This window comes from Fragaria vesca, linkage group LG2 (assembly GCF_000184155.1).
Source record: "Fragaria vesca subsp. vesca linkage group LG2, FraVesHawaii_1.0, whole genome shotgun sequence".
Classification (NCBI taxonomy): Eukaryota; Viridiplantae; Streptophyta; class Magnoliopsida; order Rosales; family Rosaceae; genus Fragaria; species Fragaria vesca.
In genome coordinates, this window is record NC_020492.1 from 26,974,374 (window position 1) to 26,999,066 (window position 24,693).

General features: G+C 36.4%; 2 protein-coding genes across 2 annotated transcripts; one reads left to right on the forward strand and one right to left on the reverse strand.

The window, feature by feature from the left end:
- The first annotated feature begins 449 nt into the window (after positions 1 to 449).
- On the forward strand, positions 450 to 4,946 carry LOC101310860 (trigger factor-like). The gene is made up of 8 exons (XM_004291559.1): positions 450 to 594; positions 668 to 762; positions 1,165 to 1,208; positions 1,324 to 1,406; positions 1,734 to 1,842; positions 3,192 to 3,205; positions 3,718 to 3,819; positions 4,480 to 4,946. The coding sequence occupies exons 1-8, from the start codon at positions 523 to 525 to the stop codon at positions 4,594 to 4,596; spliced, it is 636 nt and encodes a 211-aa protein (XP_004291607.1). The 5' UTR covers positions 450 to 522; the 3' UTR covers positions 4,597 to 4,946.
- Positions 4,947 to 6,139: 1,193 nt separating this feature from the next.
- LOC101311155 lies at positions 6,140 to 8,142 on the reverse strand. The gene is made up of 5 exons (XM_004291560.1): positions 7,969 to 8,142; positions 7,634 to 7,884; positions 6,986 to 7,197; positions 6,631 to 6,892; positions 6,140 to 6,552 (listed from the first exon to the last, which is right to left on the reverse strand). Exons 1-5 carry the CDS (start codon positions 7,973 to 7,975, stop codon positions 6,217 to 6,219), a joined length of 1,068 nt encoding a protein of 355 aa, XP_004291608.1. The 5' UTR covers positions 7,976 to 8,142; the 3' UTR covers positions 6,140 to 6,216.
- Positions 8,143 to 24,693: the final 16,551 nt, after the last annotated feature.

The following is a 24,693-nucleotide window of genomic DNA, read 5'->3' on the forward strand; positions in this document are numbered from 1 at the left end:
ACTGATGGAAGATGGTATTAACAAAAGAAAATCCCTCGAGGAAGATCTTAACAATGTGAAACCCTTTAGAGAAAAATAAAAACTTTCGAGAAAGATGCCAATGAGGTGAAATAGTACGAGGAAAGATGAAATATTTTGAGAAAAATCTCACTAATGTGAACTTTTTTTTAATAAATTGAGTAACGAATCTAGAAAACTATGTGTATTTAGTCAATGAGTCGTGTATTTAGTGAATAAGTTGTGTATTCAAATAAGGGTATCGTAGGGAGTTTAGATATGTGTATCTAGTAAAATGTTAAAACAATAAAATTAATTGATGATGTATTAAGATGTGTATCTAGTAATTAGTATAAGATGTGTATCTAGTAATTAGTGATGTGTTAATAAAATTTCTCTGTAATTTATTGAAATGAAAAAAGAAAAAGAAATATAAGATTTTGATTGCCGGAAAAGATTTCGACGAGGCCTTTCCGTATTTGGACGGATAAGATTTTCCTTTCTATTTCAATTACAGCCACCACCATGGCCACACTGACGACGACCACCGCCGCCGCAGTTTCCTCACACTTTATGACCTCACTTCAACCCCCCAAGGTAATTCTCATACTCCCTATTTCACCCATTAAAGCTCAAACCTTCATCTTATGTCATCCTCATCGTTCTGCAGCACTTTTCTGTTAGAAGCTACTGCAGTTGTGCTCTTGGTTGCCAACATGCTACAAGAGTTGGGTTCTCTTCCACACCCCATGTTCTGTTTAGCGGGTAAACTTTCTTCCCTATCTACAATTCATAGCTTCATTAGCTTGCTGCATTGTGTATGAGAGACTTGAGAGTTCACACTTTGGATAGCAACACTGTGACTGTAATAGTAATTTGGAATACAAAAAAGGTTTTTTCAAATCAGTTGAGGTTGTTTAATGTTGTACAAATGTGTACATTAGATAGAAGCATTGGGAAACTTTGATTGTAATGAGTAAACTACTTGGTATAAATGTTATCGTCCCGAGACTTTGATTTCTTACTTGCTTGTGTCTCTGTTTCATCTTATTTGAAGCTTTTAGTGGATTTTGTTTTATGTATACTGATGGTTTGGTTTTGATTACCAAGTGGAGTTGTTTATCTTTCAATATTTGATTTTCCCGAATTTTTTATTTTGTTTTACAGGAAAAGTCTCAAGTATCTTCCTGCTATCTGTGCTGTATTATCAGGTATAGTTGGTTAAGTATTGACCAAACAGTTCTTATATTTGTGGTTTTAGATTTCTGCCTACTGCATTCTGCAAGTACTTTTGTAGTTTGTGAACTGTATTTTTCTTCAATTTAGGCACAGAAGACATTGGAGTATCCTCTACTCAATCTGAAGACTTGTCTATTACTGCAACTACTTCAGGTTCTGGTGAATTAAAGGTATGATGACAGTTTTAGTTCTATACAGAAGCTTCTATTTATTGTAGTGGGAGTTTACTCCCATATATTCCTACATGGCACTGGGGAAATGGAAAGTGCTACCATGATACAAAATATGGGATGATCCCTGGATTCCTGCTAAGCCTTTTTTTTTTTCCTGGTCACCCTTTGTTTGTTAAGCTAATGTAAAAGTATAACCGGTTGATCAAGATGACACCCTTTGTTTGTTTTAGGTTGATCATATACAGTGCTCTACTCTAGATGGCCATAAATTTTTGTTGATATTTCTAGATTTCCACCACATAACAATCACACATTTGCAATCAGATAAGCGTAGAGGTATCTGGGACCAAAACTCAAGCAATATTTGATCACGTTTTTGACAAAATGGTTGCTGCCGCCCAACCAATACCCGGATTTCGAAGAGTGAAAGGAGGTAGGCTCTTAATTTTGTGAATAATTGAAAAATGAACCTTTGCTTTTTTATTTTGTATAACACACTTATGGTTTTCTTCATTCTTCACAAGTCTTCATTGCCAATTTATCGGCTCTATCATGTTACAAACTGATCTATGCTAGTTGCCTTTTGTGGACCATATGGCTGCATAAGTTAAAGAAAAGCTGTATAAAAACATACACCCACTTCAGGTTTTCAGTCTAAAAAGTAAAAAGATATGAGTTCATGTTGTGTTGCAATACATTTCCATAGACATAGGATATTAGACTTTTCTTCTCGTACCGGATGCTGGTTCAGTTTTGTGTCAGTTGGGTAGTCATGTAATGAAAAAAAGTTGATAATTATATTTTATGGATCACAATGTATACAGAGACTCCAATTTCTACCACCAGATAACTCATTCCATTCATTTCTTACTCAACTTTTACCAAAATACTAAATTTATTTATTTGTGCACTATGCACATATACCTTTTTTTACCGGTAATAAATTCATTTAGCTTATGTCTGAAGATTGGGATGTGTGTGACATCAGATTTAGAACACCTAGAAAGGTACGTTTTCTTGTGTTGCAAGTTTTGTAAGGGTGTTTATGGAATGCAATGTGAGCCGGGGCATTTTAGACAAGTGTGTGACTTTGTGCGAAAGATACAGATTCATTCTTTTAGGGGAGAAATTATACGTGTGTTGTTTAACTAATAATTTTTTTATTACTTATTATTAAAAAGGGTTGATGCCCGTCCTCAGTACTCAGCTTGGATTTCAATTTCATTTGTTGAAACTAAATTTTGCACAAAAGATCTTGGCCTCGTCATTATATGTCTGATGTAGTTTTGTTTTGATATCTTGTGCTATTGAGTCTGCAAATAGGCATCTATATGGTCTTCGATTTATCTTTTCTTTAGGAATTTGCTCCTCTTTTTTGTAGTGTAATGCAGAATTTGTTAATTCTGTGGTCTTGTGGTTGGTGTTTCTTTCTTCTTTGGTTGGTATTTGTATCGGTGTGTGAATTGATGTCTGATCCACCTCTTTGGAAATTTCTTTCAAAGTAAATAAATCTTATCAATAGAAGCTTGTTTGAGCTAAATAAGTGCAAGACGATAAAGAGGAGGAAAGCTCATTGGCTCTTCCTTTTTGTTGCTTTAGCATAGGCAATTTTGACAATCGAACGAATTGTTGAGACTTGTACCAAGAAGGGTTGTGGATCTCTTTTTCTTGTGTAATTTTCTTGTACATTATCTTCCTTTTTTCAGACAACTCTAACTTAATGTTCTTCTTTATCTCTTTCTCTCGGTATTTGTTGCTGACAAACTAAATCTGAACTACCAGGGAAAACACCGAATGTAAGTTTTCAACTCCAAGTATCTAAATGGAATTTGTTTTTACTGTAATTAAAGATACATTATACTGCATTGACATTTATTTGTTAATTGCAACTCTCACTGGCCTCACATGATTCTTATACCTCCTAGCTTAAAGAGCTGGGCACAGCCTCTACCTTGAGTTGTGGATATATAGTTATATTAATGTTTCAATCCCCATGTTCTAAGGGTTCTTGTAGTAGCACTCCTGCCTTCTGGGTGGAGTTATGACACTTGTCTTGCTCACAGTTGTTCTTTTATTCTGTCAATGCCAATTAGTAACTTGTGGTTGACCTTCTCCGTCTCAGCCATGCTGTCTGGGTTTGATTTTTACCTCTGCAACTGTAAACTATCTCCCCTTTTGCTGGGGTGCTCCCACTGAGTTATAAATATCCTCCACATTTTAAACGGCCACCCACACCCACACCAAGTCATATATTCTGCCAATCGAGAATGCAATTGCATTTCTAATTCCCGTTTGTTTTTACTAGCAGATACCTAGAGATGTTTTGCTTGAAGTCCTTGGACCGTCAAAAGTATATAAACAAGTAATCAAGAAAGTGATCAACTCTACAGTAGCTGAATATGTAGAGAAGGTAGCTGTTGATATTCTGATTGTTTTTTCCCTTTCCTTGTACACGCTTCGTAAGGGAGCTCGCATGTTGCTTTTTTAGTTTAACTGTGAATAAGCACACTTGTTTCAAATGCATCAAATTGCTTTTTCGGTGATTGAAATTTTCCTAGACTGTTCGTTGCATCAAAGTTCTATCACTACTGGCCTGAAAGTAAACCGATCAGATTTCATTTGAAATAACTGAACTATAGTCTTGATACTTTTATATTATTCACTGAAAAGGTGAACCCACAGAGAACTGTTAATCGTGATTGTAATATAATGTGGTGGCAGGACTACTTTTAACTTGCATTTGAGTCTTATGGAATTTTATGTTTTCGTTCAATGAAATGATTGGATGATGGACCTACAGATGATTGAAAGAAAGACCACACATCCTCGTAGAAATTTGACTGAAGTTAGTTATGACTTGAACACAAATCAATATGGAAAGATACACAGGAGTGCCCCTCTTTTTTAATCTCTATATATTGAAAGTATTTCTTGACTTTTTCTCCCTTCAGACTGATGAGTAATTTCTGGAATAGCATTTGTCTACATTTCTTACTTTTTTGTTTCCAAGTCCAATTAATCTTGAGACCTGAGTTTGTATTGTTCTTTCCCACCCTTTTGATGGCTGCAGGAATGTTTAAAAGTCAGCAAGGACTTGAGAGTGGAGCAAAGCTTTGAAGATCTTGAAGCCTCTTTTGAACCCGGGGAAGAATTCAGCTTTGATGCTGTAGTTCATCTTCTAAAATGAAAGATACATGCTTGGTTTCCATTTTATATTTTAGAACGGCAGCAAGGAAGGCAGAAGCTTCATCCATTTCAGTCGACCCAGAAAAAGTAGCAAAGTTCATTTCTCACTGAAAATTATTACATAACCTTGTATACCCTGGTGACCTGGTAAGTGGTAATGGGTAGATTGGGTTCAAACCTTACTCTTGATCACTGTTAAGCAGTTATTTATTATGTATTGAGCGTAGGCGTGGTAGTGTAGCAAATCCCTGTTATTATGTATTTTCGTAATTTTAGTTAATAGATGTTACATATACCAAACTACCTTAAAAAAAATAAATAAATAAAAAAAACTTCATAAATTTTGAAGAATGACCTTTGGAGCTCCTCATTTTTAATATTCAGATCGGCAGGCTTAGTTCTCAGAATCCGAAAATAAAATAGGCTTAACATATTGACAGTATCATAATGTGACATATGCTAGTGGAGGTCTTCAAGTGCGATGATAATGATGTTAGGCAACCAGGTGCCCTTGTTCCGAATTCTGAAACAATCTGCCAGGCAAAGAATCTCTCTTTCACATACTGCCTTTGACTTCTGTGATCCAAAGGGTCTAGTGTTTGTGGAAGAAATGAGGATAAGGAGACCATCATCAAACTCTTGCTATAGGATAAGATGTATCATTCCCTTTTGTGGGAATGGGTGTGATCGGAAAGGCCACCCTTTCTCGATCAGCTGGTATATAGCGATCACAAAACTGTGCATATAGGTCTTTGTTTACACAATTACACATAGCATGCTTGCATACTCATGCAAAGAGTTGTTCTTTTATTCTGCTAATCCAGTTATTCCTGTTTATAACCTCTCCAAGCCAAGCTTTTCTGTTTTTAAACGATTTGACTTTGGCACTGTTAATTGCAGTGTTTTCTCCCCTTGTGCTGGGAAATATACCGTCGAGTTAAGATAGTCTACATTTTCATATGGAAACATTCAGTTATATAGTTTGCCTATTGAGAATGCAATTAGATTTTTAGTTCCCTTTGTTATGTGTAGCAGATATCTAGAGATGTTTCGAAGTTCTACGACCATACCATCGAAAGAATATAAACAAGTAATGAAGCTAGTTGTTAATATTCCGATAGTCATTTTCTTACTTGTACATGCTTCATATGCAAAATGCTTGCATGTTTCAAATGAACTAAACTGAAATATTACCACAGTCCACAACCCATTGCATCAAATGATCACATGCATCCTCCTAGAAATTTGAATTAAGCTAGATATGACTTGATACACAGGATATCGTTTTAATCTCTATAAATTGAAAGTATTTCTCTATTCCTGTCCCATTTCGGCTGATGAGACTATTTTCTTATTTGTTAATGCTCGACTCTTTTAAACAGTTTATGAAAAACTGGCTTCTCCAGGAATAGCATTCGTCTTCATTCTTACTTTGATTCAGTCTCTAAGAAATAAGAACCAATGTGTGACTATTTCATTGTTTAGCTACTTGATGCTCAATACTGGAGCCTATAAAGAATGAACTGTGTATTTTCTCTTCAAACTTTCCAATCACAAATGTACATGCTGTGATTCTCTAAATGAATCAATCTACACAGTGAACATGTTTAGTATTTAACATTTATGATACAGTTTTGGCTGTAATAGGTTTGTAGTGAAGTGATTCTTCACCAAGCAGAAGTGTCCTGAGAATGACTTCACATAAACCAGCATAATGGATGATCAAATGCCCACCATCAGGAACTTCATGATACTGAATCCAGGGTAGTTTTGACGAAATGTATCTTTGCAGTTGAAATGGCACAACCTTATCTTCATAACCTTGCCATATGTGGACGGCGCTCTGATTTTGCGGGAATGGATTACTCAGATCCATCGGATCAAAATCCCAATGGCTGAAAGCTGCTTTAAAGTCATTATGCAGAGTATCAAAAACCCCTCTTTGCCGTAATTTATCCTGCATTAGTAAACAAGAACATGGTTTCAGGTGTCTAATTAGGTAACAGTTGGATACGGAAGATCAAGATATGGTTACCTTAGTGAGCATTGGGAAGCCTGGGGCTGTTTTGAGGGCATCAATGTCTCTGGTGTTGAAGAATACCGGGTTTCTTTCCATGACAGAAGTTGAAGGGAGCCATTTCTGAGTCACCCACCATCGCAACAGCCCAGGGGCATATTCTGCAAACCAGAGTGCTGATTGGACTAGTTTTCTTCTGTAATCATCCTTTATCAGATTGTCTGGAAATGAAGGCCACCTATAGTTCACAACTGGGACTACAAAAGCCACACCAGCTAACCTACACAAATGAATTTCGGTAAATAGTGACAAAACTTTCCTACATGAACGAGTAGGTCATCAATGTAAGCAGAACCCAAAGTGAGGGTTTTACCTATGTGGGATGTATTTGATGCAACTCCAGGTAGAGTATGATCCCATTGATACTCCAATCACATAAAATTTTGATCCAAGCTGTAACTGATCGGCTAGTTCTTCGATGTCAAGGGCTTCACTCTTCACTGACCGCTTTGGATTTGGATCACTATCTCCATAACCAGCCCGGTCATATAGCAGAAAATATATCCCCAACTCATCTATCATTTCCTGGGAAACTGAAGCATCGTAAAATTCATCTCATTTTGACATTTTTCTTTAAACTGAAACTTCAGTACTGCTTCCTTAACCAGATTATAATACGATTTCTAAATTGTTTTTTAAACCATCTTTCTGAATTAATATAGTTCTAAAGACTAAACAAACCATACATGATTCTTACAAACCCGTGCAAAACTTCTTAACATGTTTAACAAGTGTATGATGAAAGTAGCTTTCCATCTCTTTCTGCAGTTTCTTTCAAATTCACTCATGCTTAATTTCAAAGATTTGCTAAATTGACACCAGATGCATAGTTTTTATGACACCAGCTTTCACATATCCCTTTATTTCCTTACACTAATTCCCTATGGAGCCAACTTAAGTCTACAAATATATCAGAACCAAAACAAGAAAATGATCAAGACCAGAGATTAATGTATATTACTTGGGGTGCATGGAAACTCATTTCTTTAGAGCTTCCAAAGCCATGAACTATGATGATCTTGAACTTTGATCTGCTCTTGGGAACCCCACTTTCTCTGTAAGCCAGATGCCTCCCATCAGCAAGCCTGATTCTTGGTGAGGTTGGAGAAGGATCGTCAGGCAGAGCAGATGTCTGTGGTGGTGGAAGCTGAGTTGCCATGTAAAGCATTCCCAAGAAACCCATCACCACCACAGCTGTGTTTGAAATCATCCCTGAAAAAACCAACAACAACAAAATGATTGCAGATCTAATTCTAATCCGTAAACCCAATTGCAAAAGTGAAAGAAATAACTAACCTGTCATGGTGGGGAGTCTCTTTGATGGGCTTGAGGAATTTGGAAGATGGGTTCTTGGGTTCTTGACTTGCAGATGGGAAATGGTGGAAAGGGTTTTACTTTGTATCAGTTAAAGAGGGAGGGAGCAAGAAAGGTTTGAACTTTTTGACTGATTGAAGTAGGTATAAAAAAACTGGACATACCTGGATATACTTGTGAATGTTCTGCTGAGATGGGCATGAGGGTATCTACTATTATGCTTCTTCTGCTAAATTGTTGGAAATGTTAGGATTCTCCAGTGTTTGGGGTACAACGGGCCATCAGACCAAAAAAAAACGGGTACAACGAACCAGTGCCTTTCTTTTAGGAAAGGATGATTTCGTCATTTCAAGTTGGCTTGGAGCCAACAAGACACTCACACGTTCGTGTTGTCACTTTATTAATGTTAATTCAATAATCATAGTATCATACCCATAAGGCCATAAGGCTATATACGAATTTGCTACCATATCTTTTATTTTTGCTAATTTATAGTTCAATAATCATATCCATGTGTTGTCACTTATTAATTTCTATTTGGAGCCAACAAAACACTCGCAAATTTGCTACTCTAGTTTTTATTTCTGTAAATTTGTTACCTTATGTTTTATTTTAGCCATTTTGCTACCCTTATGTCAAATTTATAACTCTAGACTTTTAATATTAACCAATTTGTATACCTACATATTCAAATTTAGTCATTTGCTATCCGACATTTTCAAAAAACATCAATGTTTGGATGGAGAAATGGATCAATTCATATGACAAAAAGTAGCAAATTGGCAAATTGTAATTGTAGGAACCTAAGGTAGCAAATTGACACTGTGGTGAATCCTAAGGTAACAAATTAGCAATTAAGCCTATCCATGATGTAAGAGACTAAGAGCAACTCCAACCATGAGTCTGATTTGGAGTGTTATACTCATTATAGGACCCACTTCATATAGGACTCGTTTTCCATCTCCAACAATGAAGTCTTATACATGAATGCTATTTTGACTATTTTTTATTAAATATAATTAATGCGGGTCATTCAGCTGGATTGATGTGGGAGTGGGATCCACAGGTCTTGGTCTTGGAATTTGCCTGAATATAAGACTGGGAATAAAACTTGGTCCTATAATTATAAGACCAGCTCCCCCTCCTTTGTGTTGTTGGAGATGAGTTTTTTTAAGAGATAATTTCACTTTACTACCCTGAACTTTAGGTCTAAAATCAGTTTGATACCTCATCTTTTTTTTAATCAGTTTCATACCTAAACTTTCAAAATGACATCAATCTCAACCAAAATGACTAAAATAGCCCTGGTTAATCTTTTTACTCTCTCAGAGTTAAGAATGGCAACGGCAACGGCAACGGCCGGGGGAGGAGGAGGGGCTGCCGCCGGGGCCCATTGCTGGTGGTAGGGGTGGATGCCGGTGCCGGCCATGTGGTGGATTTGGAGGCAGGGAGAGAGAGAGGGTAAAAAGATTAACCAGGGCTATTTTAGTCATTTTGGTTGAGATTGATGTCATTTTGAAAGTTTAGGTATGAAACTGATTAAAAAAAAAGATGAGGTATCAAACTGATTTTAGACCTAAAGTTCAGGGTAGTAAACTGAATTTTTTCCTTTTTTTAATTTTGAAACTAGTCTTGGTTTATAAAGCCACTGTTGGAATTGCCATAAGAATCATCAAAAATTAAAAAAGGTTGAAACTGGAATGATAATGCAATAGATCACTCAAATGTTTGTTGTTATTATTATTATTATTATTATTCTAAAAGATAAGAAATAGATTAGAGATTCTTGTGAGAATGTATTGTCTTCTTTCTCTCTGTCCTACCCTAGTTTTCTCCACCGTTGGCAGCGATGAGTGTTGGGAGGGTGGTGGCCATGGGTCTTGTGAGGGCAGTTCCCTTAGGCTCTTGGTATCGGTATAGCCGCGACTGTCTGCTTTCCTTCTTTTCTCCTCGTGGATGTGGAGGCTAGGTTCGACTCTTTACGTTCTGTTTCGAGTGATGGTGTCCTTGGCGTTGTGTTATGGGGTGTCAACTCAAATCATAAGCAACTACGATGGTAAGGAGACCTCGTAGGTCAAATAAACTTTGATCAAGTCAGTTTCAGGGGGCACCATTTAATATTACATAATATATATATGATGAAAAGAGGAATTAGAACGATAGGAATAATCCACAATAGTATAATTATGATGCGCTTATTGCCACCCTACTGTCTTCTTTGTTCACCTTACAAACATTTCAATTATAGAAAGACCATATTATCCAAGTAAAAAATGACTAATAAGTACCCTAACTTTGTAAAGTTCAAATTTATAGGGAAGACTAAATACATAACCAGTTTTTTTTGAAAGCAAAGTTTATATCATTTGAACAATAACCAAACAAGTTATAGTCTACGTAGTTTACAAAAGAAATCCGGAAAACTAAAAACCTAAGAAGCAACACAAAACTACTTAAACAATTCTAGTACGCTCACGATTAAGTAAGTCTCTACAAAGGAAACCCAAATTCCTATTCCAAACCCTATTTTTCTTGATGTCTAAATTGGAGACCAACGACGGCGATGATATCGCTAATGAGTAAATCTAGCCTAATGAGTTAGATACCTTATGTGAACTTTTCACTTCACAATTTTGGTAACCCTTTAACTGAGCGAGCCACTTCGACTGTGGATGTTGACCTGGCCTTTGGTGCGGTGTTGGAAAGCAATATTGGCGGTTTTATAGAAACACGACAAACTCACAATCTGGATTTGCAGAAATTCGAGCCCTTACGAATCTCCACATTTGGCGTCAGTGGCAGATCCTTTCAAAGGAGAGATTATGCAGCTGCCCAACCTCCATGTTCATATATCACATGGTTTTATAATCTTTTGCCCAAAAAGTTGGTTACAACAATACTCCAAAAGGGCATAAAGGAGGAAAGATATACATTGTTCTCCAGAGATGAAGAAGAGAAATTTTATTAACACATCCCTAATTACTAGATACACATCGCATTCTTAATACACCACCTATTGACTTTATTATTTTAACATTTTACTAGATACACATATTCAACCTTCCTACAATACCCTTATTTAAAATACATCACTTATTCACTAAATACACAATCCATTCACTAAATACACATACTTTTCTAGATTTTCTACTCAATTTATTCAAAAAAAAAAAAAAAGAAGAAGAGTATATATATATAGCATCATCCCAAGTTCTAGTTTGGTGTTCAGTTTGAACGACCTAGCATTCGTGAGCAGTTTAATCTAAATTTCAAATTTCAATTTGTACTATCGATAATAAAACCTTGATAATTTAATATTTGATAAATTAATAACCTTGATTAAATAATATTTTTTGCCAACCTTGAAATAAAAAATTAGCAAAATTGATTTCGATAAATTAACAATCTCGATTAAATAATATTTTTGGCCAATGATAAAATGGTTGGTTACTTCAGAAGTAACAAATGATAAAACTGTTAATAAATGTTCACTGATGAAAAAACAGTACACCCATTTAAAAGCCTTAAACCGTTGCCCATGAAAATAAAAAAAAATTACGATCTTTGCCATTGAAATCTCTTAAAGCATTGCCCCTAAGAATAAAAATAATTACGAACTGCCATTGACGCCGTTACCCTATCCACGCCGTTAACCCATCTCTGAGTCTCCATCGATTCTCATTCACTTCTCAAATCACATTCTCTCCCTCAAAACTATCGAAACCACTCCTCTCTCATTCTGCGAAAACTCAATTTGCGAAGTCAAGTTAGGAGCCGATTCTTAGGACGAAATCAAGTTTTAGAGCCGATTCTTTAACTCAAGTAAAATCTTGAACTATAGATCTAGGGTTTAGATAGATTTATGCTGATTTTTTGCGTATCTAGGGTTCATAGAGCAATTTAGGGCTTGGAAATCCGATCGGTGGGTTCATAAACTCCATGATCTCTTTCTCTCTCAGTCGGGCCGCCGCCGCCGTGCTGAGGAAACCTAGGTTTCAGTATAAGGCTATTCGAGTCAGTGATCGGTGAAAATCTATCTGACTGTTTGATTGAAAGTTCGGCGTTGTTAGTATTTGTTCTTCATTGGATTTTGCTTTGGTTTTTGCTTCCTCTGATTTGTGTGTAAATATTGGATTCTAATTACATACATGGATAGTTACATGCACAATTACATGGCTATCAAGTAACTATCCAATACTACTAAGACTTTCGTTTTTTTGTTTGATTATTGTTCGTTATTCATTGCTTTTGTTCTGTTTAGTTTGGGATTATGAAGATAGCTATTGGTGTGTATTTTTTGTTCGGATTCTACAATTCATATGTATGCATCTGTGATGCGGAGATTTGAGTTGTATTAGTCGTTTTATATGTAACTGCCCACGTAGTTATCAATCTCTAGTTTCTTAATGTTTATATGTTGTTTATTTGATGAAGGGAAATGGATAAGCGAAAAATGAACGTAGTTAATGAAGAAGGAAAGAAAAGAAAAGAAAAGAAAAGAAAGAGGACAGTTGATGAAGGAGAAAAGAAGAGAAAGAGGACAGTGGATGAAGAGGATGATGGTGTACTGTTGTCCAAACTATTTCTAGGACAAGAAAAAAGAAGGAGAAAACAAGAGAAGAAAACTAAGATAGAGGAGCCAAAGAAGAAGAAGGCGGAGAAGAAGATATCTGAAATGGAGGAGGAAGAAGAAGATGAGACAGAGACGACAGAGACGAAGATATCAAATCAGTTCAAATCAACATGGCCTGAAATAGACAGTTTTAGAGAAGTATTAGATGAAGAAGCACTGAATGAGCTGAGAAATGGCTCGTTTGGTTTAATTTTTGTAGGATTTTATGAGCATGTCAACAAAAAGCATTTCGGGAAGTCGAACAAGCTCATTGAAACAATCGCCAATACTTACAATGAAAAGCTTGACGCATTTGTGATCAGGGAAGGAAGATACAGAATCACAAGCAGAGATGTATCTGAGATTCTAGGACTTCCTAGAAAATGTGGCTCCTTTGACACAATGCAAGTGGAAGAGAATGCAGCAGAGACATTGTTTGGGACAAGCAAAAGAGTGACAAAAAAGTGTGTGATAGACACTTTAAGAAAGCTAAAGGAACAGCAGCCAACAAATGAAGAATAAAGAAGAAAGAAGAAAGAAGAAAGAAGAGAAAAAATTTGGTTAGGCTGGTGATTTTAGAATTTTGCATAAAGTTTCTATTTGCAAATGGGGGAGGGAATGTATCAAACGAGCTGATAAATGCAATATGGGGGAATATAGAGAGTTGTGGATGGGCTAAAGAGGTTGGAAGATTTTTGTCGGGTTTTTAAGACAACGACTAAAATCAAAAGGTAAGGGGGGTCGAGCTGGTTGAACACAAGAGGTTGTGCACACTTAATTCTGGTATGTATCTGTGTTTGTAACTAGGTATCTTTGGTAACTAACTGTTTTTTTTTTTTGGTTAACCAACTGTTTTTGGTAAGAAAATCATTTGCTAACTAACTTTTTTATTTTTTATTTTTTATTTTTTATGTGTGCTAGTATTGGCTCTGTGAGAAGACAAACATCATAAAGCCGATTGAAGGCACAGAGGATGAGGAACATAAGATGAGGAAATGGGACCTCACAAAGCTAACAAAGAAAGTTGAATTCAAAACGTTGACGGTATGGTTCTTATACAACTTAATCAATATATGGACATTTCATAGTAATTAATCAATCTTTGCTTATATATACCTCTTCAATTCTGGTATTTATTATCTGCTGAAATATAGAAGTACATCTAGCATGTAGCACACTAGTAAGGCCTTGTGTTAATGTAGGCAGGTTAATATAGTTACACAAGTGTAACATGTATGTAACTACCCAGGTAACTATCAATCTGTAGTTACATGGATAGTTACATTGATAGTTACTTGTTTGTGCATAGTAACATGGATAGTTACATTGCTAGTTACATGCATAGTTACATGGAAAATTGATAGTTACATTGATAGTTACCTTTTTGTGCATAGTTACATACATAGTTACATAGAAAATTGATAGTTACATTGATAGTTACCTTTTTGTGGATAGTTACATGCATACATGGAAAAATGATAGTTACATGCATAGTTACATAGATAGTTACATGGATAGTTACATAGATAGTTACATGGATAGTTACATAGATAGTTACATGCATAGTTACATGGAAAATTGTAATAGTTTTCAAAACAATACACCTCATATGTTTGACTTGATCAGTTTTTCAAGTGTCTTGGAACTATGTAACTGCCATTGTAACTGGCAATGTAACTATCCATGTATCTGCTGTGTGTTTTGTAACTATATGACTAACAATTTTTTTTTCCTTTTTATTACAGCAACTGTTTGCTGGAATCAAGTCTGATCCAGAAAAAAAAAATGTGAATCTGAAGAAGAAGAAGAAGAATCTGAGGAAGAAACAGTGCAAAAGAAACTGATGGAAAAAGAAGAAACATGGAAGGCAACAGAGGAAGGAGAAAGGCCACCGTCCTCTCTAATATTCGATCAAAGCCAAGAAAGAAACCAAAAAGCAAAGGAGGTTGAAATGAGACAGCTAACAGAGGAGAACGAAAGGCTGCGGTGTCAAACTGAATGCTTGAAAGAGGAAATGAGAAAGATGGAAGAGGAGTATGAATCAAGGTAGACAGAACTACGGGAGAAGATGGAAAATGCAGTATAGGATTTGATGGTTGAGAGGATAATTAACGATGAAACAAGGATGGAGAATGAAACACTCAATGAAGAACTGAAGAAGTTGCAAGCTTTGGTGGCGGCATTAGCACCAAACTCTCAAGATGAGAGAGCTCTGGAAAGCAATGAAGATGATCAGGATCCTGAAGGAGGAGCAAACAAGGGAGGAAAAATCAATGAAGATCTGAAGGACAAGGAAGCTGATAAGGTAGCTCAAGAAGATGATGATAAGGAAGCAGATAAGGATCCTGAAGGAACTGGCAAGGAATATGAAACAGCTGAAAAAATGGAGGAAACAAAAGAGAAGGAGGAGGAGACAATAGAGAAAGACGTTAGTGCTAAAGATAAGAGTGAGGAAGCAAAGAACATAGCTCAGCTTCCAATACAAAATTCAGAAGAATTAGATCTTCAAGCATTAGAACAAGTTGAGAGAGAGCTAAAAAAGAATTCAAAGAACATGGCCGATGAGGATAAAGAGAAGGAGGAGGCAACAGAGAAAAATGCAAGCGCTCATGAGCCTCAGATTCCAACCCAAAATTCAGAAGACTTATATGTTGAAGAATTAGAACGGGTTGAGGAAGAGCTTAAAAAGAAGAAAAAAGCAGACGATGAAACGAAGGGTAATTCTCAAGAATTGAACTTGAAATAAATTGTTTAGAGTTTTCAAATCAGATTTTTGCACAAAAACATATACATGTATGATTTAAAAAATTCTTCTTGAGAATGAACATATATATGTATGATTTAAAAAATTCTTCTTGAGAATAAATTGTGGTTCATGTTCAAAGAATGTTTTTTATATTGTGAATGTTTTCAAAATCATAAGATGTAATTGTGCATGTAACTACGGGTGTAACTATGCATGTCTATGTAACTATCCATGCAACTGACATGAAGTGGCTAGTAAGTAACATTATTTATTTTCTACTATGCAGCTTACTGTGAGTAGCCACCAGAGTCACCACTAAGGAGGACGGTTGCGGAAGAAGCGCGTTGGTCACCGAAAACACCGGTGACCAACATGCCTTCTTTTGATTTGGGAATCTCCCCCTGGGTATCTTGGAATAGCCCATTGGTGACTGGAATAATAACCATTCCAGAGAAGAATTTCAATACTCCCTCTAGCCCTCAGATCATTGACCTTACAATGATGGAATGAGAACCTGCAAAATACTAGATGATCGTATCTCCATAGGTATGATATTATGATTTTTTCTGCATTCTATGTAACTACACAGGTGTCAACCTGTAGTTATATGGATAGTTTCAGAGGTAGCTTAACATATGGTTCTTTTCTCAACTACTGCCTTTATGAATTACTAGTTTATCAGTTAAACTATTTAGGGTTATGTAACTCTCCATTTAACAAGTTATATATGATTGTCTCTCCACAGGTAGCAGTTCCTGTCATTAATCTAGATGAAGAGGAGAGTGATATCGAGATCGAGCTGACAAAGGAAGACTCTGGAAGGACAACATCATCCTTGGGGATGTATTCCTATGTGGCTAGGATCAAGAACAAGCAAAAAAGGCTAGCAAAAAGAGATGATAAATACTGGTGGGGGGAGGTTAAAACACCAGAGAGAAGAAGGCCAAAGAAATAGCAGAAGAAAGAAAGAAAAATCTTGAGCAGAAGAGGAAGAACAAGATAGGAGAAGGAGAAGAACTGACTGAGTATGGAGATGTAATTCATACTATCGGGGATGATGAGATGGAACCGATGCCAATACAGATTGTGCCAACCACCGCGAGGCCAATACAAACTATGACTAAGAAGGCGGTTTGGACAACTTTCAAAGCATTCAAGTGCATGGATCCATTGACAAAGAAAAAAATGGAAAACTTGCTGGGACAACTTAAATGACGGGTAAACTCAAATCACTTTGAAAATTCATTTTTGATACAAAGTTTTTCATATTGGATTTGGTTGTTAAAATGCCTAGGTGACTAGCATGTAGCACACTAGTTAGGCCTTGTGTTAATGTAGGCAGATTAATGTAGTCACACAAGTGTAGCATGCATGTAACTACTCAGGTAACTATTAATCAGTAGTTATATTGATAGTATAGTTACATGCATAGTTACATGCTTAGTTACATGCATAGTTACATGCTTAGTTACATACATTGATAGTTATATGCATAGTTACATAGATAGTTACATACATTGATAGTTACATGCATAGTTACATAGAGATTACATAGATGGATAATTGAGTAACTGCTGATGTAACCTGTAATCTAACCAGCTTAATCCTTTCCTGCAGAGACTTCCTATGGGAAGGCCCGTTCTTTGGTTTAGAGATTACAAAGCTTGATTTGCTAGAGGTTATAATGGACGAAGCAGTGGCATGCAATGTAATAGACTGCTTTGGTGCCATTATAGCTAACGAAATTTCTTAGCATGATTCTCAGTCTGTTGTTGGTCCCAGGGTTATGCAGACCATGTGATACGAATTACTCAGGTGATACTGCTAACAACGGAATTGCTAATAGTACTAAAACACACAAGCAATGTAGTTTGAAGAAAATGTATTCTCCTCTTATTATTGTGCAAAAGGGTACAATGATTATTGTCTAATGTCTTCTCTCACAATAACACTCTAAACAGATATCTCTCTAACTGTTTCACTCTCTCTAAAACGATGTTGTTTCTGTTTCACTCTCTTTGCTGAACCATTTAGCTTTGCTTGGAACCTGACCTGCACGCCCAATGCGGAACACTGTTCGCTCCCCTCGACGTGTCGTAGCCACTTGCTGCTCCAAAATGCAATCTTCTAGCAATAGATCCTCGTTAAGGCGCTCTTTACTCAGCCTTAACCATACTAAGTCGCTAATACCAAAGTTACAAGGTCTAGTCTTGTATTTTGCTTGTGACTTCTTCAATTTTGACTTCTCAACATCTTGACTTGATTGCCCTCCATGTGGACATGTCAACAAGACAAATTTCCTACAAGCATTGACTAACTTTTAGCCTGAGTCGCTGCTACCAAGCTTGCCTCTGGTGGGAGGGACGCCGCCCGGATAACGAATCGTTGTCCGTCTTTTATAAATGTGTACTTCTAAGCCTTCCTTTCGTAGATAGCATCTATATCCCATAAGTAAAAATTTCCCATATCGCATGACAAACATCCAATGGCACCATATCGCATGTCACTTCATCAATGTAAGATTCATGAAGAGCAAACTTGAATGTGCATTGACTGGTAATACTTAGTCCTGTGTCCTTCTGAATCCATCCTAATGGATATGGCTTCGGATGTTTGACTGTTTGAAGACCTAACTTTTGAACCAAAGCTTCCGAAATAAGGTTCTTCTGACTTCCCAGATCCACAACGGCATCAACTAAACTGGTCTTCACCTGCAGCTTTACAACAAAAAGCTGCTCCTTACGGTTCTCGTCGTCGTTCCCTAACTGTGTTCCTGCCATAAGGTTGAGCTTCGCATTTGGTTCTGTCAATCCTGGTACTTCTTTTGCCTCGTTTGTGATTAATGTTGTCTTCTTCCTCTCCTCCTTGTGCCGTAACACTCTTGGTTTAAGGTGAAGAAACTTCACCCAACACTTATCTGCCACATGGCCTGTTCCTTCGCAGTAATTGCAAACCAAACATTCTTTCCCATCAGACACACCATTCTTATGCTCTTCCGTTTTGGCATAGGAATCATTTGACTTACCCCCAGTCTGTTTTCCATCTCCCTTAGTTCTATTCCTCTTGAACTTCTTCTCAACGGCGATGGCTTTTTCGCTAGCTTCTTCAACAGATTGTACCTTGAACAAACTCAACTCCCTTTGGAGGTACTAATGCAGTCTTACTTTGTACTTCGTAAATACCGAATACTCCGTCAGGGATATATCTAGAACCATAGCTTGATTCTGGAATTCGGTAGTGTACTCTTGTACGGACTGATTGACTTTCTAGCGCAAGTTATGCCATTTGTCCCATTGTTCCTCCAGAAACCCTACTGGATAGAACTTCTTTCTAAGCAATTCTTTGAACCGCTTCCACGACACTACCTTCTCAACACTATTCTTCCTGTAAGACTTCCACCGAGTTAAAGCGTGAGATGATAATTTCAGAGTCGCACAGGTGATCTTCGCTTTCGATGTAAAATGATGGAACGTAAAATATGTGTCAAGACGCTCCATCCAGTCGTCTAACTTGTCAACGTTGACGCTACCGTCGTACATCGAGACTTCAATCTTAAAGTCAATTTTCAAGTTCCGAAAAGAACTTTTTCCTTCTTGTTGCGAGGTTTTGTTGGCGTTGTCTGACTCCCTATCTGATTCGGATTCCTCCGACCAATCTTCCGATTCCGAAGGCGCATCTTTCGGCTTCTCCAAAGGTTCCTCTTTCATTAACAATTGTTTGATGGAACGTAAAATATGTGTCAAGACGCTCCATCCAGTCATCCAACTTGTCAACGTTGACGCTACCGTCGTACATCGGGACTTCAATCTTAAAGTCAATTTTCAAGTTCCGAAAGGATCTTTTTCCTTCTTGTTGCGAGGTTTTGTTGGCGTTGTCTAACTCCCTATCTGATTCGGATTCCTCCAACCCATCTTCCGATTCCGAAGGCGCATCTTTCGGCTTCTCCAAAGGTTCCTCTTTCATTAACAGTTGTTTGAGGAGGCTGGCCACTTCTGAAAACTCAGATTTCATTGACGCTACCTGCTTCTCCAACGCAGCAAGTCTCTCTTTTTCTGGTGTTTCATCACCCATCTTCTTTCCTCTTGATCTTGTGGTATTTTCCAAAGACACAAGAGCTTTTCCTAGCTTTCTGTAAAGTGAATGAGTCAGGACCATGCACCACAGGACTCCTCACGGATACGGTTAGCTCTGATTTCCAACTTGATACGAATTACTCAGGTGATACTGCTAACAGCGGAATTGCTAACAGTACTAAAACACACAAGCAATGTAGTTCGAAGAAAATGTATTCTCCTCTTATTATTGTGCAAAAGGGTACAATGATTATTGTCTAATGCCTTCTCTCACAATAACACTCTAAACATATATCTCTCTAACTATTTCGCTCTCTCTAAACAGATGTTGTTTCTGTTTCACTCTCTGATGTTTAGAACTAAGCTAGGCACCTCTATTTATAGAGTCTAACTCTATAAATCCTTATCTAACTTGGAAACTACTTCTTAACTAAGTTAGACAACTATTCCTTTTCAAACTAGAAAACTATGTACTTAACTAACTTGGAGAAGGAATCACTAATTCCTAAAAGCTAAAGGATACACCCGTATCACCATGGCTTGGGTAAGGACTGAAACTATTTACATCTCTATTAATAATTGATAATATGGATAGTTACATGCATAGTACATAGATGGATAGTTACATTGATTGATAGTTTATGTTTCATTTTAATAGCATTCAACAGAAAATCTTCACAGAAGGAACATCCACCACTACTTCTTTGACAAGTTGTATGACTATTTGGGAGAAGCGACAGATAATTTTTTTTTCCGATGACAAGTGAAGCAAAATTTCACCATACACTCTTTGTTTTCCAAGTTCAACACCCCCCCCCCCCCCCCCCCCCCTTACCTTCTACCACCTAGATTCAATGAAGGGAAGAACAGCAGACGGGACTAGGGGACAGACATGGAAAGATGCCTAAGAGATGGTAAAGATTTTCTCTTGTTATCTGTTGTGAAGCTTTAATGTAGCTATAGGGATTGCTTTCTTTTCTTTTGCATTCTATGTGAGATGTAACTACCCAGGTAACTACCGATCTCTAGTTACATGTATAGTTACATAGTTACATGAATAGTTACATGCATAGTTACATAAATAGTTACTTAGATAGATAGTTACATGAATAGTTACTTAGATGGATAGTTACATGCATAGGTAGGTCAATGTAGTTAACGGTAGGGAAACTATTATGTAAGAAATTGACTGTTTGTTCAATGATTTTGTTGTGCAGGCAACTATGGTTGAGTTATGGATGACTGCAGTCAAAGAACAAGCAGATGACATGCTGAAGAAAATGTCCCGCAGAAAAATGGACATGAACAAAAGCAGTTCAGAGAAGCTAGTAATGAAAAAAGAAAAGCTTACGATCAGTTGTCAAGAAAAACTATATTGAAAAGATCCCGATCAGTTGTCAAGTCAATAGACCACTACCTCAGCAAGATCCCACATCGTAAGTTTTAAAAGTTTGTAGTTCAGATTTAAAGTTTTGGTTAGGTAACTACCCAGGTAACTATCAGTCTATAGTTACATAGATAGTTACATAGGCAGATACACAAGTGTAGCTTATATGTAACTACCCAGGTAACTATCAGTCTGTAGTTACACGGATAGTTACGTAGGGAAACTATTATGTAAGAAATTAACTGTTTATTCAATGATTCTATTTTGACTTGGATTTTTTTCGAAAAACAGATTGGATTATGGGATTTTCATTATGTACTATATGGACAAACTTTCCAAGGAGGAAACGTTTGACAGAACATTGAAGAAGGAAGATGTTTTGAAGTTTAGAGCACAAGTGGTGAAGAGGTTTCTTAACCATAGGCACAGTTGGTACTCAATACATCATCAGCAGTAGGTTCACCAAGTTTAATATCAATTTTTCATCAATTGTATTTGAACAGCTAAATGAAAGATTATTTGTGTGGAACATATCTCTATTAATACAGATTGTTTTGCTTTGCCATATTTTGTGTTCTGTGTGAGAAAAAAAAGTGTAGCTTGTTACATATTGCTTTGCTTTGTCATATTATGTGTTCTGTGTGAGAGAAAAAAGTGTAGCTTGTTACAGATTGCTTTGCTTTGCCATATTATGTATTCTGTGTGAGAAAAAAAAGTAGTTACATGATTGCTTTGCTTTGCTTTGGCATAGTTACATGATTGTTTTGCTTTACATTGCTTTGCTTTGCTTTGCCATATTCTGTGTTACAGATTGCTTTGCTTTGCCATATTGCTTTGCCATAATTGCAGCGTGCTACTGCACCACAACTGCAGCGTCCTACCGCATATTCGAACAGAAATCTATTAAAATCCATGTAACTAACAATGTAACTACCTAGGTAAATAGCAATGTAACTACCTAGGTAACTAGCAATTTGTAGTTACATGGATAGTTACATTGATAGTTACATAGGTGGATAGTTACATAGATAGTTACATGCGTAGTTATATAAATTTATTTAATAATAATTATAGCATGCCGCTGCAACGCAACGTCAACGTCCCGCTGCGTATTAGAACAGAAATCTATTAAAATCCATATAACTATGGATAGTTACATGCATAGTTACACACATAGTTACATAACTATGGATAGTTACATGCATAGTTACATATATGGATAATTCACATGCATAGTTATATTGATAGTTACATTTATAGTTACATAGATAGTTGCACGCATAGTTACATGAATTTATTAAAATCCATGTAACTATAAATACATAATTACACGCATAGTTACATATATGCATAGTTACATGGATAGTTATATGCATAGTTACATGAATTTATTTAATAATAATTGCAGCATGTCATTGCACCGCAACGGCAACGTCCCGTTGCGTATTAAAACAGAAATCTATTAAAATCCATGGATAGTTACATGCATAATTACATACATGAATAGTTGCATGCATAGTTGCATAATTACATACATGAATAGTTGCATGCATAGTTACATGGAGGTAACTAGCAATGTAACTACGTAACTAGCAATGTAACTACTCATGTAACTAATGAACAATATGAAACTTGAAACAAACAAAGCAATGAAACTTGAAATAAACAAAGCACTTAGAAAAACAAAAAAATGAGGTTTGCATTAATATTTGCAGCGTGCCGCTGCACCACGAAAAATGAGATACACAGTTTCCACTATCATAATAAAAAGCAACAGCTAAATAAATGAAACCTCTAACAGCAGAATTGTAACTGTCAATGTAACTACTAAAAGGAACTTGAAACTTCTGGTCCTTTGATTTGATATAATTCTCCCACCTTTTGCTACAATACCTCTTTGCTTCCTCTGGTTTGTAGCATCCTAAATAATCATTTTCATCAAATGAAACGCTAGACTCTTCACTAACATTGTTACTCAACACACTTTCAGAACCAGAAGCACTAACATCGAAAGAGCAAACATCCACATCAACAAAATCTGAACTATAACGGGCCAAAACTCTAAACATCATCTTCATATCATCTTCATTTTCAAGACGATAAGATACAACATCAGGAAAAACAGTATACCTCAGCTTGACAATGCTTCTGCCCAATACCGGAAATCGGTCAGGTACAGAATTAGCAAAATCAAAATATGAGACGCTATGATCAAATGAAACTGCTGCTCCTTCACCAGAGTACACAAGCTTTGCAGTATAGTTACTGTCCATAGTACCTGAACAGAAATATGTATAGTATTTCAGATAAACAAAACAATGCAAACACATAGTACACAATGCAAGTAACTCATGCTCATTCACCAGAGTACACAACCAAAATAAGCAAAACAATGCAAACAAATCACTTTTTTCAAAGACTAAAATCACTAAGTTCCTGGGAGGCTGAGAATATAGAACAGATTGAGTCAAAGAGTTTCAAATCCCTAAATTCCTATGAACCCTAGAATTCACCGATCGACATCATATGAATTTATAACGATTAAACACAGAAATAAATCAATCAAAACATCAAAATATGAAAGAAATCAAAAACATTGTGTCTGAGCAAAACATCGACCTCGTTTGCGTTAGAAGGCGGTGGATGGCGGAACTGATGAAGCCACCACGTCACGGATACGAACGACGAAACTCAGATAGCGCCGACGGGATTGAGATCGAGATCGAGAGAGAGCGAGAGAGAGATCGAGATCAAGTATAGAGAGAAAGCAGTAACAGAGAGAGAAGCTGAGAGAAGAGCTGAGAGAAAGCAATAACAGAGAGAGAAGAGAACAAGAGAAACTAACAGAAGGGTAGAATCGTAAATCCATAAAATTAAAAAATATACTTTTTTATCATAATTGACACTTAATCATGACCATTACATCATATTATACATAATTAAGTAACCATTTTATCATCTGATAACATTTGGGGTGACCATTTTAACATGTGGAACAATTGATGGTTTTTTTTATCATTTGTACCTTCAAATGACACTTTTGTGTTATCTGCCCTAATATTTTTTACCGGTCCCGACGTTATTAATTTATAGAGGTTTAAATTATAGGGCTTAGTATCTTCACATACGTTGTTCTCGTATATAAGAAGAAAACTTTTAAGTATATATTTTATTTCAACAAGTTTTCTCTACTTTTGATATGAATGTCTCTTTTGGTAATTTTACGTACCCACAAACTCTTATATAATTTGTATAAAAAAAGAGATGTGTATCTAGTATTTAGGGATGTGTTAATAAAATTTCTCGATGAAAAATGTTTAGAAAAAAAGTTCAAAAATAATTGCCTAGAACGACGTGCTTAATTAGGATAGCGGTAGAAAAAAAATCAAAGAAAATCAAGAAGTCATTAAAAATGTTAATAAACATTATTAAATGGTCATTAAAGAGAAAAAAAAAATCCAAGAGAAATAATAGAAAGTAGTCAATTAAGGGCATGAGCTCTTTCTCTCTTCAAATCAATGTCAATGGAATTTAGTTGTAGAGCCCCGTTCACCTAGTCAGTAGGTGACCAGGGATTATCTGGTCAGCTGCTGTCAGATCTACTCGATTTTGATCCAAGGACAGAAATGATAAAGCTTTTGATATATCTCAACCCTTGGATTAAAATCGAGCAAATCCGACGGTAGTTGACCAGATAATCCCTGGCCACCTACTGACCAAGTGAACGGGGCTGTTTAGTTGTATTGTTCATATTATGTAATTTTTTTTTTTGTGGGCAACACTGTTCCATCGTTATATTAACAAAGGCTCCAATACAAACAATCAGTAAAAAAACTTTTGAACAATATCTAGAATTCCTAAAACAGTTGATAATTCGATAACATTCCTC